This window comes from Asparagus officinalis, chromosome 7 (genome assembly GCF_001876935.1).
Source record: "Asparagus officinalis chromosome 7, Aspof.V1, whole genome shotgun sequence".
Taxonomy (NCBI): Eukaryota; Viridiplantae; Streptophyta; class Magnoliopsida; order Asparagales; family Asparagaceae; genus Asparagus; species Asparagus officinalis.
Window position 1 is genome coordinate 113955317 of NC_033800.1, and position 19121 is coordinate 113974437.

At 37.3% G+C, this 19121-nt stretch overlaps 2 protein-coding genes across 3 annotated transcripts; one reads left to right on the forward strand and one right to left on the reverse strand.

The window, feature by feature from the left end:
- On the forward strand, positions 6104 to 15168 carry LOC109847656 (CLK4-associating serine/arginine rich protein). Its single transcript, XM_020416885.1, is given in 16 exon segments — positions 6104 to 6205; positions 7587 to 7701; positions 7704 to 7739; positions 7742 to 7775; positions 8519 to 8557; positions 8634 to 8782; positions 8950 to 9025; positions 10537 to 10834; positions 10919 to 10980; positions 11055 to 11123; positions 11223 to 11444; positions 11841 to 11945; positions 12278 to 12411; positions 12530 to 12668; positions 14765 to 14851; positions 14944 to 15168. Coding segments are annotated over 16 exon segments (1692 nt in total). The 3' UTR covers positions 14969 to 15168.
- On the reverse strand, positions 15977 to 18000 carry LOC109850993 (F-box protein At3g07870-like). Of its 2 annotated transcripts, none has more exons than XM_020421091.1 (2): positions 17794 to 18000; positions 15977 to 17404 (listed from the first exon to the last, which is right to left on the reverse strand). In XM_020421091.1, exon 2 carries the CDS (start codon positions 17342 to 17344, stop codon positions 16112 to 16114), a length of 1233 nt encoding a protein of 410 aa, XP_020276680.1. In that variant the 5' UTR covers positions 17345 to 17404; positions 17794 to 18000; the 3' UTR covers positions 15977 to 16111. The 2 variants fall into 2 exon arrangements, with proteins under 2 accessions (XP_020276680.1, XP_020276679.1); XM_020421090.1 differs by having other exon boundaries at positions 15977 to 17418.

Below are 19121 nucleotides of genomic sequence, written 5' to 3' on the forward strand. Positions count from 1 at the left end.
CATGTAGTATTATATGATACATATTGCTATATTAGAGTATAGATGTAATCTTTCTCGGTGGTGAAGCATTGCTAGCCTCTCCAAGTTACTAAAAACAATAAAAACATTCTACTTGCTTTGGGGAGTATTAGCTCATTCTTCTAACTACGGCTACGTTTGGTAATCATGGTGTTTGTGGTGATTCTGTTTTGTTTCTGCTAAAAAAGAAACAGAATGTGTTTGGGGACTAATCCATTTTTGTATACTAAAACATAACCAACCCAAAATTTTAATGGTTTTCTCAAAATAACAAAAAGCTATTTTAAGCCTAGGATTTTAGTTTCACCCAAAATATCGACCCCCAACTTTAAAACCTATCTGGTGCAGCGGAATAGGTGTTTCAAAGAAACAATCGAGAACCCAAATTAATAAAAAACTAATGATAATTTTTCTTCCAAAATATTACTCAGATCGTTTTTCCTAGATACAACACAAAGCCTTAAATAGAATACATAATAGAAAGAATAAGAAACATACTAAGAATAGGAAATAAAATTAGAAAACTTAGAATAGAAAACATAAAATTAGGAAACTTAGAAAATAATTCCAGAAAATAGGAAACTAATAATAAGAATGGAGAACTTGTTTTTATTAAACGTGTGCTGCATCAATCTCCTCCTCTTGAAGAAAACGCGTTCTCGAGTTTCGTTGTTATAGAGAAAACTCATCTGGTGGAAAGTACTCAAAGATATCCGCAAACGTTGAAGGTGTTGGAGAAGTTCATTTTAGTTGGAAGATCAACTTTGTAAGCATTATCACCAATCTTCTGAAGAATATGGAAAGGACTAATTTTCTTGTCCTTAAGTTTATTGTAGGTGCCGACTGGAAATTGATGCTTACGTAAATGCACCATTACCAAGTCCCCCTCATTAAAAGTCTTCTCACGCCTATGTTTATCTGCTGTGGATTTGTACCGAAAATTAGCCTCATTGAGATTTTTATTTACTTCATTATGAATCCGTTGAACACGCTCCACAAACTCCTAAGCATCATAATTAACATCGACAGAGGGAGGAAGACAAATCAAATCCATAGTATGCTTCAGAGCACTAGTGTAGAAAACTTCAAAATGTGTTTTTTGGTAGAACGGTTAAGCACACTATTTAAAGCAACTCCACGTAAGATGCATCGGAGGCTTTCTTACAAGGAAGAAAGTGAACCATTTTAGAAAATCTATCAACTATGACAAAAACAGAATAAACTCCACGTTGAGTTCTTGGAAGACCAAAAACAAAGTCCATCGTCAAATCTTGCCAAATTGTCTCTGAAATAGGCAAAGGAGTATAGAGGCCAGTATTTTGAGTTTGACCTTTAGCCTTTTGGCATACGGGACAACGCTGAACGAAACGTCCAACATCTCTTTTCAATTGAGGCCAATAAAATCGCTCCTCTACCAAGCTAATTGTCTTGTCCCGGCCAACATGCCCACCTAATCCTCTAGCGTGCAATTCTCAAATCAAGTATTCACGCAAAGAAGATCGAGGAATATAGAGTTGTGTACCTCTAAACAAGAACTCATCCTGAATGAGGAAGTCAGTAATAAATTCCTTGTTGCTGCATTTCATCTATATATCGCTAAAGTCTCCGTCACCAACATACGTATTTTTTAAAGAATCAAAACTCATCACCTCTGTACTAATCGTAGCTAGTAAAGAGGCTCGCCGACTTAAGGCATCTGCTACCCAGTTAGATTGATAGGATCTATGCTTGATGACATAGTTGAACTTCTGTAAAAACGTTATCCATCGAGCATGCATTCGATTTGTCTTTTTTTGGAGTTGATATACTTTAAAGCTTGATGATCTGTAAATAACATGAACTCTCATTGAATCAAATAGTGATCCCAATGTTTTAAAGCTCGAATAGAGGCATAAAATTCAAGCTTGTAAGTAGTCTACTTTTGTCGAGATTGTGCAACCTTCTCACTAAAAAACTCTACTTGGTGCCCTTCTTGTGTTAGAATTGCGCCAATTCCCAAAACCGATGCATCACATTCCACCTCAAACACCTTCTCGAAACTAGGAAGTGCCAGCACAAGAGCAGAATACAAATTCTCTTTGATTACCTCAAAACTTCTTTCCTGCGTCCTTCCCATTGAAACTGCCCTTTTTTCAAGAAATTGGTAATGGTTCCATGATAGTACTAAAACATTGAATAAAACACCTATAAAAAGTAGTTAAAGCATGGAAGCTTTGTACTTCACACACGGTTCGCGGAGTTGGCCATTCTCATATGGCCTTCACCTTGGCCTCATCAACCCGAATTCCATCTCTTCCCATTATAAAGCCAAGAAATAGAAGGTGGTTAGTCATGAAAGTACACTTTTTAAGATTGATATACATTTTATGAGCTTGCAGCACTGGAAGAACCTCTTTGAGATGTGTCAAATGCTTCTCATCATCTCGGCTATAAATAAGGATATCATCAAAATAAACGATCACAAATTTCCCAATGAATGGACGAAGAACCTGATTCATCATATGCATGAAAGTACTAGGTGCATTAGATAGCACAAACGACATCACCAACCATTCATAGAGGCCATCCTTAGTCTTAAAGGCTGTTTTCCGCTCATCTCCAGGCCGAATACAGATTTGACGGTAGCCACTGCGTAAATCAAGTTTAGTGAACACCACAGCTCCCTTCAATCTGTCAAGCATATCAATAAGTAGTGGAATAGGAAATCGGTACTTGACAATAATTTTATTGATGGCACAACTGTCAATGCACATCCTCCAACTTCCATCTTTCTTCAGGATAAGTAGGACAGGGACTGCACAAGGACTCATACTCTCCCTAATCAAACATTTATCAAGCAACTCATTAACTTGCCTTTGCAATTCCTCATATTAAGTTGAGCCCATGCGATAATATGGCAAATTGGGTAAGCTAGCTTCAGGTACTAGATTAATATGATGTTGAATGTTTCTCATGGGAGGCAAGTCATTAGGCAATTCAGTAGGAGATAAATCAGAAAAATCAGATAGTACATTTTAAGCTAGAGGAGGGATTTCAAAAGTCTCAGATTGACCTTTAACCACCAATGTTATCACAAAACCTGGTTCTTTGACTTCAGTAAAGAAGGTTGAACCCATTATGTTGGTGAACACCAACTTGTCTTCCTTAATAGCTGAATTGTTGTCAGACGGGTGAGATTGTGACATCAAAACAATCTTCTTATCAAACCACCAAAAGACAAAAGTGTTATCACGACCCTTATAAGTAGCATCCACATCGTAGTGCCACAGTCTTCCTAAGAGCACATGACAAGTATCCATATCCACTACATCACATAAAATATCATCATTGTAATATTTGTCAATCGATAAAAAAACCTTGCAAACTTCTAGAACTTGAACTTTAGGGCCCTTCTTCATCCATGCAATTTTGTAAGGCGAGAGATGCTTCTCAGTTTTCAAATTGAGTGTCTTTACCAAAGCATTGGAGACCACATTCTCACTACTGCCACTGTTAATAATCACGTTGCATACTTTATTTCTAATAGTGCATCGGGTTCCGAATATCTTGTGGCGTTGCAAATCATCTTGCACATTTGGGGCTAGCAAAAGGCGTTGAACAATACAAGCTACCTCTTCTCCTTTGTCTCCCACTTTAATCTTAGCTCCTTCATAAATATCTTCTTCAAGCACATGCTTCTCGTCACCATCATCCTGTCATACATAATTGACCGTTCGTTTGTTTGGGAAATTATTTGAAAGATGACTTGGTTGATTGCATCGGAAACATTTTCCAAGAGTAGGGCACGCATAAGGGTCATTAGTGATTCATTGTGGCTGCTGATTTTGACCTTGAGTATTAAGTCCAATAGATATTGAAGTCCTTCCTCGATTCTGCATTGAATCTTGAGTAGAAGGGGCGTCTTTATTGTTGTTTTCATTGATGTCCGAAGATGTAGACCCTCTTGGAGTAGAAAAAACTTTCTTGAGTTGGTCGCCGAAAATTACTCGGAGTGCGCACGAGACCTATTGATTTGATTTTCTACTTTCATCGCTAAATTAACTATGTTAGTCATAGTCCAAACTCCTTGAAGAGCCAAACGATCTTGAATAGTTAATTTTAAACCTCCAATATAACAAGCGATTGATTGATCTTCTGTCTCTGACAAATTGACTGAGCGTTTAATTGATAAAATTCCTCTGTGTACTCATTCACCATGCGATTGGTCTGACGACAATTTTGGTATTGTTGGTATATGAATTGTTCATAATCGGGGGGAAGAAAACGTTGTTGAAGTAACCTCTTCATCTTAGGCCGTATGAACACATTGTTTTCCTTGTCGTTGACGGTTATATTGAAGTTGTTCCCACCAAGTAGAAGCTCCACCTTTCAATTTGTAGGCCACAAGTTTCACTTGTCGGTCTTCCAAAATCTCTAAATAATCAAAAAAATTTCTTGACGTTATGAATCCAATTGAGAAAATCTTCAATGTGTAAGCGTCCATCAAAGCACGATAAGTCCATCTTCATCTTAAATTGTTGGCTATTTTGACATTGATTCATAGCTCGATGGTCAAATTGGAAACAATCTTCTTCCCCGGACGAATAATCCAACTCCCGTTGTTGTCGACGAGGAGGATTCCTCTGCTGTGGTTAGCGAAAAGCAGCCCTACCTCGAAAAAGAGGAAATATCTCGTCTTGCTCACTAAAGTCACTCACAGCCACTCGCCGGAATCTATCACCACTACCCAGATTGGCTCTAATTTAGGGTCGTTGGGGGTCAACCACACCCCCTGAGGGTCAACGTGGGTTACCCAGGCCTGCGTTGTCGAGATTCTGGACCCTAGGATTGCATGCATCCAGATTTGCTCGCTCGGGGTTCTGCCGGCCTCCAATCACTTTGTTGCCATCGCCACTGGGGTTGTTACTCCCCGGCCGTTCCCCTACTCGATCTGGTAGCCTCTCCCTTCTTTCATGCCTCGCTTCGCCATCACAACCATCATCTACGTCAGATTGTGAAGTGTTTTAGGAAAGCCATCAAGTCGTTGTTCGACTCTTTCGAGTTGCCGTTCGTCGCCGACAAGCTGTTTCCCACTAGAACCGTCCTCAGCCATCAAGTCCATGTAAAAATACAGGCTCTGATACTAATTTGATGCAGCAGAATAGGTGTTTCAAAGAAACAATCGAGAACCCAAATTGATAAAAAACTAATGATAATTTTTCTTCCAAAATATTATTCAGATTGTTTTTCATAGATACAACTCAAAGCCTTAAATAGAATACATAATATAAAGAATAGGAAACGTACTAAGAATAGGAAATGAAATTAGGAAACTTAGAATAGGAAACATGAAATTAGGAAACTTAGAAAATAATTTCAGAAAATAGGAAACTAATAATAAGAATGGAGAACTTGTTTTTATTAAACGTGTGTTGCATCACTATCCTACTTACTGTCTCCAGATCACCGCCGCCTCGTGACCATGAAGTCACCATCGCCATCTCCTCCAAGTCGATCGCGGCCGCCAACGCTACCAAACTGATCGTCGTCGTTGTCGTCGTCTCCTCCCAGTAGATCGCCATCGCAGCTATCACTCCCACGAAGTCGCTATCTCTTCCCAGTAGATTGCCATTGCCATCGTGACAATGAAGTCGCCGACTGCCTCCATCCTCGTTTTCTGTCAAATCTCTATCGAAAGGTATCATCTTTCTCGCCTCATCACCTAATCTCCTCTCACTTACTTCTATTCTCTTATTATTCTGTTTTATCTTTGATTCCTCCAATATTTTATCAATTTTACTGTCAATGTTTTGAGATCAACTTATGATTGATCTGAAAAATTTTGGAAGAATTTTGAGTTATCTATGATGTAATTTGAGACGAATCTACTCTAGGGTTTATTGATCTCAAAACGTAAATTTACACAGAAATTAATTTTGTTTTTTTCCTTCCTAATAGTTTGAGATTTAATTTATTGTTGATTTTTTTGCTTAGAGATTATTTAATTTGTGGAAATGTATTTGCTAGGGGAGAATGTTCTTGTCCGTTCTAGGTTTCTTTTTTTTGGAATTTGATTCATATGAAATGTTATTTTCATAAATAATTAATGTCTTTCTCCTACTCACCGGCACCGATCGCTGGCACCAGGCACCAACCGCCGAGTTGTTTCACCGATAATGGTGGTGGTGGTGATGGTGGTAGTGGGAAGGTGTTGATGATGATTGGAACTAGTGTCTGATGATATTTGAAAAACACTTTTAAAAACCACAATGGTGTTTCAAAACACTTTAGGATAAAAAACACAACACCAAAGTGTTTTCTAGAAAAACACAACAAGAAAAACACCTTGATAGCCAAACAAAACCGCATGTTTGGAGTATGAGTAACTTGTATCAATTAAACTAAACTTTAGTGGTTGGGGGAAAAAACACAATTTTCGTCACCGAAAACAAGGCCAAAATAAGCAATAAAGATATAAGACCATGTGCAATGCACGTGCATCTCACCTGGTTATGATAAATGCATGAAGTTATTATTTTATAAAACACAATAAAAATATGTAATATTTTAATAATTTCTTGTTTTATCGAGTCACTTTCTCATTTTCTGGTCCACAAAATAGATTTAGAGTATATGACAAATATGTCTACGTAGAACGCACTTGCTCGATACTAGTACAAGAAAATTATTACTGGAAGGCTATTTACTCGTGGTGTTTTCCTCTCATGTTTGATGATAAGAAAGCAAACAAGGTATTCACCATTTCTGTTGAGTATCTTTCTCCTTGAGAGTAGGTTTGTGGCATTAGTTCTTTTAGTATCATAGAATCCTGCCGCGATTGAATTAAAAGATCGAATACCTCATCTATCCACCACTTGTAGCTATTACAGTCAGTCTTACTTGTGTTTTTTAGTCTTTTAAAGATACTAAGCTGCCTGGTTGCTACAATTTTTCTGATTATTATCTCCCTCAATTTACCTTGATATCCTTTGAGTCTACGCTTAGGGGACAGTTAGGGGCTGTTTGGTTCCCTGTTTTTTAGGGAAATGCTCTTTTGAAAGCCTGTCAAAAACACAAAAAGTATCACTTTTTTGCAAAAGGCTTTCAAGCAAAATCGCCTCCAAAAGAGGTGATTTTGCTTGAAAGCCTGCCAAAGAAGTGACACTTTGGCAGGTTTTCAAGGGAAAAAATTTCTAACCAAAAGGGCCCTTACTGACCAAATGAAAAAGGTTAGGGTGTTTATTTGCCAACCCCAAGATGGGGGAATTTTGTGAAACTAGCCCCTTTCTGTTATTTAAAAATAAAAATAAAAAATTGTGAAAATTTTGGATAGGCCTCAAAGCTTTCTTCATCCGCCCCCAAACACTTTGGTAGGCTGGTCGAAGCTGGGCCCGGATACACTCCAGATTTCTTTAAATGACCCAAGACCCAATAAGCTGTCCGCAGCTCATTAGCGATGAATCGGACCCGTCTCCTCTCGATAGAAGCTCCTAGCACCCACTAACAGCGATCTTAATTTGTTCCTTTCTCGCCCCATCTTCCCTAAAAAACTAGGGTTAGGGTTTTTGAAATCCACTCCGTCAATATAGAAAACCGTCGGCAAAAGAAGTCGAATCGAGAGATGTGGCACGAGGCTCGGAGGTCGGAGAGCAGAGGCGGGCGGTGTTGCCTCTGCCAAGCGCCGCGGGGACCCTCAGCAGTCCTTCTGATCGCTGGATCCCGATGGCGCGCTCATCGCGATGACGGCTCTATCAAGCCACTCAGGATCAGCAAGGACTGTACGTTTTTCTTTTGTTTTCTAACCTTTTTCGGGATTTTTTTCAAGGGTTTATTTTTTTCCCACCTTTCATTTTGTTTATCATGGTAATTCTTGTTGTGAATTTGATTGGAAATTCCATTAACGGGAAAAGTTATAGGCTTGTAATGATTATTCTCGTTTACACGATTCGGGAATGGTTTGTTCTCATCATCATTATTATTATTATTATTATTTTGAGTTCTCTTCCTATGTGTGAGGGCATTTGCGCTGATTTTTTTTTCCAATTGTGAGATCATTTCCTTTGATTGTTCCAATACTGAGGGCACTTATTTTAATTGTTCCATTGGCGAGGGCAATTCTGTTGATTTTTACAAGTGACAATGTTTCCGCTGATTTTGAAAATAGTGGGCATTGCCGCAAGTGACATGGCGAGAACACTAAAAGTGAAAAACAAAAGTGGGGATTTGCTTAAATATATAATATAGATAATATATTATATTTCATAGATATATAATATAGATAATATAATGTATAGGCTAGGTGAATGATTTCTCAAAGACATTAAGCCCAGTTATGCTTGCCTTAGCTATAGTTTGTACTATTTTTTGTGCAATTAATTTACGTCAGTGTCATATTTTTTTAATGTTGGTGTTATATATTTTTTAACTGTGGTGTCATATAATTGTTTATTTTGTTTTGCGAATATTAGTTGTGAAAATATGTTCCTTTTTAATGTTTGTGCTTCTTTTATTGTCATGGCAGCATACCTTGGAATGGAAAGCAAGATGTTTTAATTGACAGGTTAGTTCTCTGGTGTTTTGCAATACTCATAAGTCAACAATAGCCTAACGAGTTACTCCTCCTTTTTGTTGGCCAGATTCGATGGCCGCGCTCTCCTTGATTTCATTCGCGATTCTAGTTCTAGACCTTATCGAGTTCAAGAAAAGACCGAGGAGGAAGAAGAACTAGAAGAGTTTGTTAATTTTGAGCGTTACCGGGATTTAATTAAGCATCGGCGTAGAGGATGTCGGTACTTTTTGTATTTTGTTATATTCCGCAGTTACAACAAATATTTACCCCCTTTCGAATATTTTGGTGATTAAGTTGACCTATATGAATGCCTCTTTTCTACTCGTACATTTTACAACGTTAAAATACGTGTTATTCACTTGGAAAAACATATTCATCAACAGTCACTGATGAAGAGGGTCTTCAACATGCTTACCAAGAATTGGAGGCAAAGGCTGTTATGCCTTTTATTCCAGAGAGGTTCGTGTCATTCTCTTATTTCATCTGTATGGAGTATTTGTTGAATATTATATACATATCTCAATTGATCTCCATTGCTAACTTGTAAACTTTTGAGACCTAAGGTTGACTGCCGTGTGTTTTTACCTATGTGCAATAGTCGTAAGTTGATTTTAAAACACTTTTCTTGATTTTAAAACACTTTTCATACACTTACTTGCATATATATCCTACACATCCATTGTTGTAACTTGTTGGATAAGAGTCGAGTTCGTTTCAGCCTTAAAGAGCTATGATTTAAAAGTGTCGTTTACATATATAGCTCAGCTCAGCTCAGAACTATGATTATATCCCATGAGTTTCAACCGTGTCCCCGTAACCTACCTTTTACAAATTTGCCGTGTCCCACACTCGCACCCATACCCATGCAACATCAGTTATTTGACTAAGCGGTTATTCTTATCTGCCCTTAATGCAGGTTTTATTACCTGACCTATTCTTGAGAATTGGCTTCTTATATTTTAATCTTCTGTCATAAAAATCACTTTCTAGAAAATTTCCATGTTGCAGAAAATTTCAGGAGCATTTCAAGCCTAATGCTAATAGTTTAGTTTCATGAGATTGTATTATCTGTTAGTGATGTATGCCCTTTGAACTGTAATCTTCTATCTGGTTATTTTGTAGACAAATTAGCTATATATGTTTTCTTGTTTTCTTCAAATTTTCAATAATTAACAGTACAACTCTTCTGGTTTAAAATATAATTTGTACTCCAGATACTTCTGTCATGCCCAAAAGCAGTAGTACATAAGAAAATTAGAAATAAAACAGAATAATTTTGAAAATTTTCACATTAATTGATGCATATCACCTGCATATGTAATCACATGTGTAAGCATAATGTCACTGTACTATTGAATCATGTGCATGAAGCTGGCAATCCTAATAGTCAACTGTTCTGCATGGCACCACCGGCGGTAATCAATATGTTTATTGAATTATTTTGTTGAAGAGTACAACATCTGTGAATAGTGTTCAAGTTGTACACATTCATTTTCATGCAAATAAGATGAGGTTCACTATAAAAATTTTCATCATCTTTGTTCTCGTTTGACAAGTGCTGATTCCTTTCAAAATGGATCAGATATGAGAGAAGCTTTAAGTTGTAAGACTTCAGAAAAATGCTGAGAAAAATTCTAGAATGCTTGAAACTTGATTTGGTTACGCAGTTTTAAGCTCATGACTACGACTCTTGAATTCACCCTGGGTGTGAGGCAATTTCATCATCTAAGCCAACATAATAATCAAGGCAATTTCATCATCTAAGCCAACATAACAGTCTAAGATTAAAATAGGACGTCGTTCCTTTCACACTTTTGAAATCAAACTTCAGAATTTTGGCTACTGTTCTTCATTGTGTCTGTTGAATAACAATTTTTATTATAAAGGCAACTTGTAACAGCTCTTTGGGAATAGTAGGCAGAACTTTTTACCTGGTTTACATGGTGTCATTTTATTTTGGTTTTCTGAAGGTCACAATCATCTCAGCTTCCAGCAAGCAAAGGTTCATATTCACAGGTTGGATTCTCATACAAGGGAGATGGTAATGAAGACTCCCAGCTCCTGAATAGTGATGATGATGATGATGACGACGATGATGAAGAAGATGATGAGAAGGACTTCAGTAGTGATGATAGTAAGGATGAAGGGATGGAGACAATTGCAAAAGAGTTTGGTATCAAGCGGTACAACTGGCTTGTCTATATGGACAAAAAAGCCAAGGAGGAAGAGAAAAGACAGAAGGAAGTAATTAAGGGGGATCCTGCAATTGTATGTTTGCAAGTGGCTTAGACATTTCATGAGCATTCTTAGTTTACATCTTTTGATGTGATGCTTACAAATTGAAGTTTACAGAGAAAACTGAGCCGCAAGGAGAGAAGGAAGGTTTCTCAGATGGAAAGAGAGCGAACAGGTGTGTACTTTAATACATTAAACTTCTTCTGTGTTTATGGGTCATGACCTTCTGATCTGCCATGCTAAATATGCTAAGTACAGATATTGTATTGTTCAGGGAGTCACGACGAAGTCCTACATACGACGCTTATCCTCGGTCCAGAATGTATGCAGCTGCATAATTATATTGAGATGTTATGGGTGATTATCTTTGTACCCCTCTTAGTGCTAACTTTTGCTCTCCTGGATTTGCTCCTTGTGGCAGATCCAGATCTAGGTCACGTTCTCATTCGCCTGCTCGCCTAAAGAGATATGACCGTGGTGGATATGACCGTGGTGAATATGCAGACAGTGGTCACCGGAGTAAATCCAAGTCTTCCAAAATTGAGTATATCACTGAGTTTGGAGGCACAGATGGCACAAATAATCAAAAATTGGGAGGGATCTCTCCCCCATCTTCTCCGTTGCATGCTGACTTATCTAATCGGTCGGGGCACTTAACCTTTTATACTTGAAAACGTATATTGGACAAAGTTATTCTCTGCTGCAAGCTTATTCTGGTGGTCATTCTGGTTTCCATATACTGTATATTGGGGTTTTGTGGTAGTTGAACTATGGTTTAAACTATGGTTAGGAAGTAGGTCACTGCAGATGGTAGAAGTAGGAGGGAGAGGGGGAAAATGAGCGGCGGGAGCGAGGTTATTGGGTTTTGCTTCTGAGAATAGGATTCTAGAGATGGAGGAAAAATGAATAAGCATATTACAACCTTCAAAAGAATATAGGAGGATAACTTTGTGAAATGAATCCACTAGCCTTCAAAAGAACATTGTCCAATGATTCGAAATATTGATGTGGATATATCCATGTTCTTACATTTTTGCAGGCCACCTGGCGAGGGACGTATTCTTGAGGCTCTTCATATTGATCCTGCATCTTCTCTACCTGTTGAACATGATAAGGGTACGAAAGTGTTGAAGCCATCAGCCAGGTATTCTGTTAACTATGATATTGGTGCTAGATCTTCCCTGGAGGTTAGACATGAAGATGAACCAGGCTGGTCCTGAACCTGAAGCAGATACATAATTCTAAATTTCTAACGGATACTTGTCGATCTGACAATTTGAATTTAACCATTCCAGCTAGAAGTTCCTATTTCCAAATGCGACTCGTTTAATTTAAATAAGTTACCTGGTCAAGTTTTGCCTTGTAGGCTGACTGGGATATATGCTGCTGATTATTCATTTTGAATCTTATATTGGAATCATAAATGCTGTCCTAGTATCTAATTTAATTTGCAAACTTGAATTTTTCCAATGCTAGTACTTCATCGTCAGCCATTGCTAAATTAAGCAAGACTGCTAATGGTGCACCATTAAAAGCTCAGCAAGGTGAGAAGAAGGAAACCCCTCAAGAACGACTGAAAAGAATTATGAGCAAGCAATTGAATAAACAAAGTAAGATTTATAATCTATCTGTGGAAGAAGACGTCTTGTGGTTTGATTAAGGACTTGGACAGTGATTTAAGTCCACAAGATATGTTGCAATATATTAACTGGTTAATGTATGATACAGTTAAGAAAGATTCTGCTGCAGAGATGGCTAAAAAGAGGGAGCAGGAGAGACAAAGGCAAGAAAAACTAGCTGAAACAAGTAGATTAAGCCGTTACAGGCGCTATAGCCGTAGTAGAAGCCGAAGTCGTTCTCCACCAAGGTATTCTGTTACCAGATGAAACTGGAATCCTTTTTTATGTTGTGAATTCATTATGTGAAACCTATGTCGAGCTTCACAGTGATCATTGAAAGTTAATGAGATATAAGAAATTTTAAAATTATACTTGCTTATAGAGAAGTGATGAGTCATGCAGTCCGTGAAGTCAGTTCTGTATTGATCTTTTAATCATTGTGACTTTATACTGGTTCCAAATATATGTATGTGAGAAAATAACTCTTTAGTAAACAAAAGTTATATTTGTACTATTAATAACCAAACTAAAAATATCAAGCTCTGACTGAACTAATAGAAACAGTAGTGGCACTTGAACAATCTGGAAATGTGTCTCATTTACCATGCATAATTCAAGAGATCCTTCCGATAATTGTAGCTAGCTATGTATAACCATCTAACCTGTCACATGAATAACTTGAACATGGTCCATGATTAATTAGTTATAAGAATTTTTAACATAAACTGTGAAGACATCAATTTGATCAACATCCAAACCAAAGACCAAGTCGTAACATGCAATCTGCTAGACATAAAGCAACAATGATTACAAAAGGAACTAACATGAAAGGTAGAATAAAATTAAAAACCTATGTAGAGATCTATGGTAGTATATTTAGCAACCTAGACACATGATCCATAGGAACTATGCTTTGTAACGCAAAACCACCATTCTTGCTTACTAAGTACATTGCCACAACTTAAAAAACAGTACAGAACTATTTGGTCCCGGTGCATATGTAACATCAGAGTTAGCATGTATCAGCATTATACTGTATGTCCCTTCCCCAAACCTTGATCTGCATAATTTAATTATATATTCTATTCAAATTGTTCTTTTGCCTATGCCCTCCTTATATCCATCTGGGAAGTACACATTACTTAAATTTTTTTAAATGGGTGTCCTCTTTACTGACACTGATATTGTGCTCCGCTTTATGCAAATTTCTTCAGTGTTCGGACTTCTGTGAGGCCTCTGTTATCTTTTATGGACTTAAGTTATCAGAGTGATTACGAGTGCTACTATATTTGTTCTTATCTTGACATCTGAGAGAGGAATATTGTTTGCATATTTAGTGCAAGTACTCATAAACAGACAAATTTGAATAAATACAAGTTAGATATTACTAAATTGGCAAAGTGCTTGAACTCTCTGCGGGAAAAATCTGTGGTAGCATCATGCAAGGTATGCATGATTTCTGTTTTTCATTTGATAAGTATAAAATCAATCGTATGATTTTACTCCTCAAGTCACCTGATGTAGGTGGCACCAAATCTTTACCTCCTAGCTGCCAATCTATAATTGATACACTCTAAAAATTTCTTCTCTTTTATCACTAACTATAAGTTCCTCGACTTCTGTTGCTTGAACTTATTTAATTGTTATAATAGTAATTTTTAAAACAAAGGTGGCTTGGATTTTAACCTGCTTCTCAGCCATAACCCATCTTGATCCTTTGCTTCTTGAACTAGTTCTCAGGGGCTATTGCTTTGTTTTTCTGATACGATATTGGTAATAAAACAATATATTACCGATCTTTAAGAATAATTTTCAACATCTATTCATTTGGCCTATGTAGAGCTTTATCATGAAGACGTGCCGTGTCAAAATACAGGTCATGTGTACTTTTCATAATTTGCTGTGTGCGTTTGTGTCTTGTCCATACCACTGTGTTTATTTCCTGCTCAACATACTCGTGTCTGCCCCAGATTTGCAAGCTGTATTTCCTCTTATCTTTGGTTGCTTTGTCATTTTAGCTATTGATCTTGATAATTGTCATGTCTGAAGCTGCCTTCTTTGTGAAATCAATGCCTCCTGGCTTAGAATATTTACTATTATGTCTTACATTTGCTAGTAATTTTTGCTTTACATTAATCATTTTGCTTTTTTACCTTACAGATTTATAGTGTCTGCTGCTCTGAAAAATCTTGTTTCTCTTTAACATTGTAACATCGTAGTTGGATATACTTATGCTGGATATCAATGCAATCGGTTATGCAATCTAATAATTTGAACCATCTTTTTAATCTTTCTTACATGAAAAATTTCCCCCCCTCTTTCTATCTGGCTTATCTATCCACAGAAGGCACCGACGAAGCAGGAGTAGGAGCAGAAGCCGGAGTCCTAGAAGATACCAGTCTCGATCACATTCACGTTCTCACTCCCCTAGGTACCTATTATTTCCCATGTTTTTTTTAGTATTTTTAGCATATATGTGTACCTGCATGAGTACAGTACTACATAATACTTGGCTATATGCAGGTACAGGAGCAGGTCAAGACATTGAAGCGCAATCAATTGGGAGAAGTTGTCCTTTGTCTTGTAATTATATCGAGATTCTTAGTTCTATTGTGATATGTATGCTTTGTAGCACATTTTGCTTTTCGTAAGTCTTTTCTCTGTGCACCTTATGTTGCTAGCGCATGCTTTTATTATTAATGATGCTTCATATGCTCACTTACTGAGGTTGAAATTTTTTTCTTTTCACTCACTTTGTGAATCTTTTCGGTTGACCTGCAGTAAAAAAAAAATCCTCTAATTGATGTTCTATTTGTTCTTGAGTTATATATACTGATTCAATTGAGTATCTTAAAACCTAGCTATAGGCGAGGATGTAAACAGATCGGACATAGTTTTCAGATAATTTGGTACACCATTTGTGAAATTCTGTAACTCGTTGTTGGAACCAGTAAAGACGAATCAAAACTGTGATGGATATTTCAGAGCTTGATACATTATAACACATAAAACCATCAAGTTGCAGTTCTAGTGAACCAGTTTTTCATACATCATCGACAGTTTGAGTGTTCCTTAGCTTTCCTCAGAGATCAGCTGATGTTGCATGGTTTGGTAAAGAGAAGTGTGAAGTCAGTTGAAGAGTTCTCTGATTTTGATTCTGATCAGCTCGAGGCGAGGGTGCGCCAACTCTTCATTCTTGACGTGTATAAAAGCAAAGTATGAACCTGTGAATGCTTCCGGATGAAGAGTTCCTTGAATGGAAAATATACCGATATTCTCCCAACACTAAGTAGGGGAACTCAGATGAAAATAGGGAAAAAGATCAACCAGTAGAAACAAACGGAGTTCCACGCAATACAAGTAAAACGATGATGCATTTTTTTTCTCCATTATTATACAAATATATAGTTTGTAGTTCAACACCCAAAAGCTGCACGCATATTTTGAAATTTAAAAAAAAAAAATCACCTTTTTTTCTCAGGAACATTTTTAAAAACAAGGTAGAAGGCACTCATGCCTACAAGTTGCATGAACTAAAACACGACTAATAATATTATAGGTGAGAGCATGCACATTCATAAAAATCATGGGTAATTACATCAAGAGAGTGCTATTATTTTTCGAATACCAAATTCTGCCCACAAGAACAAAGAAAACATCCTGAAACAACATCTCACTCTTACACAACGCATCAAAGCAACAAACCATGCTTCTGAAAACAAGCAACAATTTTGTCACACCTGCCATCCGTCTTCTGCTCACCGAAAGCACCACCCTTGAGTAAAATCGAATGAAGCTCCGTATCGCTAACAAAATGCACAACATCCCTCTGTTCATTTTCTCCGTCGACACGATAATTCTCCAACGGGACTAAACTACCCCTGTATCCGCTACAAATTTCCCAGTCCAACCAAGTGGGAAAACCCCTTACCTTAAGATCTCTAGTAAGAAACGATCTTCTATCATATGACATTAAAACGTCTTGAAGCCAAATAACAAGTACGTTGCGCAGTTCATGAACACATACTAACCTTGGATGATCTCGGTCAATCCACCGGGATTTTCTAATAGGATTGTTGTACTCCAGCTCCCAATGAATATTTGTAGCATCTTTCAGTACCCAGATCTGAATGAAATCCCTCGATGAGAGGTCAACCACAGACAGAAGACCTCCAAGCTCGGTAAGGCTAATTTCGCTGCCGTATCGTCGATGTGGTATCAATTTGAATTGCTCATTTCCCAGATCAAATGACAAAATCCTGTCATCGAGACCATTAAGAGGACTAGTCAACCAATACACAACCCCATTTGCATACACTGGCTTTCCACGAGGATGATGATGATTAAAGCCCTGAACTTCTCTCCAGGAATTAGTGCCCAATGTGTACACCTCAGCTCTCACAAACTCCTCTCCGGCTTCAGTGGTGGAACTTTTACGATATAACACTCGAACAACTTTATACTTGTTCGTCACACGATCAAACCCGAAAGCAAGCATGGGTGAATAAGAACCTCCAGATTCCACGATGGTAGGTTCTGGTAAAGTGACATGTTGCCTAGTAACGGGATTGCATACCATTGTGACCGTTTCGTCGGAAGCGAAGCAGAGCAAACCGTTGCAAGTTCCAACCAGACCCCAGGATAAAGAACTGATCATGTTATCTACGGAGATTTCATCGGCGACAAGTTGGATGCCCTTGTGTCCTACAGGAGTTATGCTGATCACTTTCTTTTCTCCAATCGACCTACGAGTCAAGATCAGAATCGAGGGCTCGGGTTTTGATCTAGAGGTGTAGAGCTTCGCAAATGATGGGTGCTTTATCATGTCGAGCCAGGACTTCGATACGTAACCGGATTGGATTACGGATTTCAGAGGCAGCCTTGAGAAGATGTTGAAGAATATATCGCGAGGAAATCTCTCCATTTTGGATCGTGCTGCAACTTTAAGGTCCCCCAGATCCTAGCTTATGCCCCAGTCTCCTTGCTAAGTAGGTAACACTGTAAATATATAATAGTTAAGAAAGCAACATATAATCTTACATCTATATATATTGAGTAAGCAATCATCGATCATGCGTGTTGTATAAAAGTTGATCAATAGCTGATGCAAGGACATATAAATTACTCCAGTAATCTATGTAATACATAAAAAAAAGATAAAATAAAAAAGCTGATCATCAACTAATAACCCGTCATCTGAACTCACAGAATTGAAGTCATGTCAATAACTGAAAAAGCTAACAGAAACAAATAAAACAACATGCAAGTACTCAATACGAGAGATTTTACCTTCCAAATTAAAATTAAAACCTTAATCAATAGAAAACAAGAGGTGAGAAGCTTTAATATATGAGATTGGGTGCTAGGAATTACCGGAGCGATCAAAAACTTTCATCGGAATTGGGTTTAGGATTTTGATTGAGGAGGGGGGTTTTGACGGTACTGAGAGAATGAGAGAATCCTAGGAAATTACATAGGGAGGTCAGCACGTATCTATTCCCTGACAACGGGACAAACGCTGGATTTGTGGAATCTGAACGAGATTTTCTTTCTTTCTTTCTTTCTTTTTCCGAATGACGGGAAAATATTTGGACCCCGGAAAAGAGTGCGGTCTGCAGGTGCCTTCTGTCCAATAAGAAGCAATTTTGACTATATACCCCTCCAATCTTCTTTATTTGCAAAATTATGCTCAGCATCTTGATTTTTGCAAAGTTACACTTCATTTCCTCACATGGAGTTTATTCCCACCTCATAGTTTTATTTCAGTTTCCAAATGGGAAAATATTGCAATCATATCAAGAATTATTGGAAATATTTTGCATTGCCCTATTTAGATACCAACATTGTTAAATTGAGGGATGGAAAAACCTAATAAGAGATAATGTGGGATAGTTTTGCAGATATTAAGATTTAGAGGATAAATCTATAAATATGAAGTATATATGCAAAAAAAACCCAAATAAGAGTTAAGAAATACCTGATATGATAGGTGGCTACAAATATTTTGTCAATGTCGGTTAACTTTATTTTAGGCTGGATTTTGATAAATAAAGAAATAACGTTTAACATTGGATGATTCTGATGGGCTGGATCTTGATAAATAAATAAATAACGCTTAACATTGGACGATTCTGAGATAACCCTTGTAACTTTCAAAATAGTAGAAAACCTCGTAACTTTCAAAATAGTAGAAAACCTCGTAACTTTCAAAATAGTAGACAACCGTCACAACCCCTTAAGTTTAGGGGTTTATAAAAAATAACCTTTTTAACTTTTAGATTCTTTCTGAATGCCCCGCTAAAAGTGTGGATCACAATTTTCACTAGCAAAAATATTCTCTGCATAATATTACTCACCCTTGTGAGAATTGTGATAAGCATTGTTAGGGTGTTGTCTGATAAAATCTTAGGCCCCGTTTGGCAAAGGGTTAAACAGGAGGGATTAAAGAGAAGGGTTAACTTAGTTAATCCATCGTGAAGGGTTAAAAAAATTCTAAACCCGTTTGGATATGATAGTTAAAACAAGAGGTTAAGTCTTTTGTGTTTGGCAAATGAAGAGGGGTTAAGAAGATTAATCTCATTACTTTTTTAAAAAATACCAGTTTCGTCCTTATTGGAGATTTATAAATAATTACCTCATCAAAAAAAATTAGGCTAAATAAACACAGACTTCTCTTCTGCTGCAGCGTCAATTGATACCAT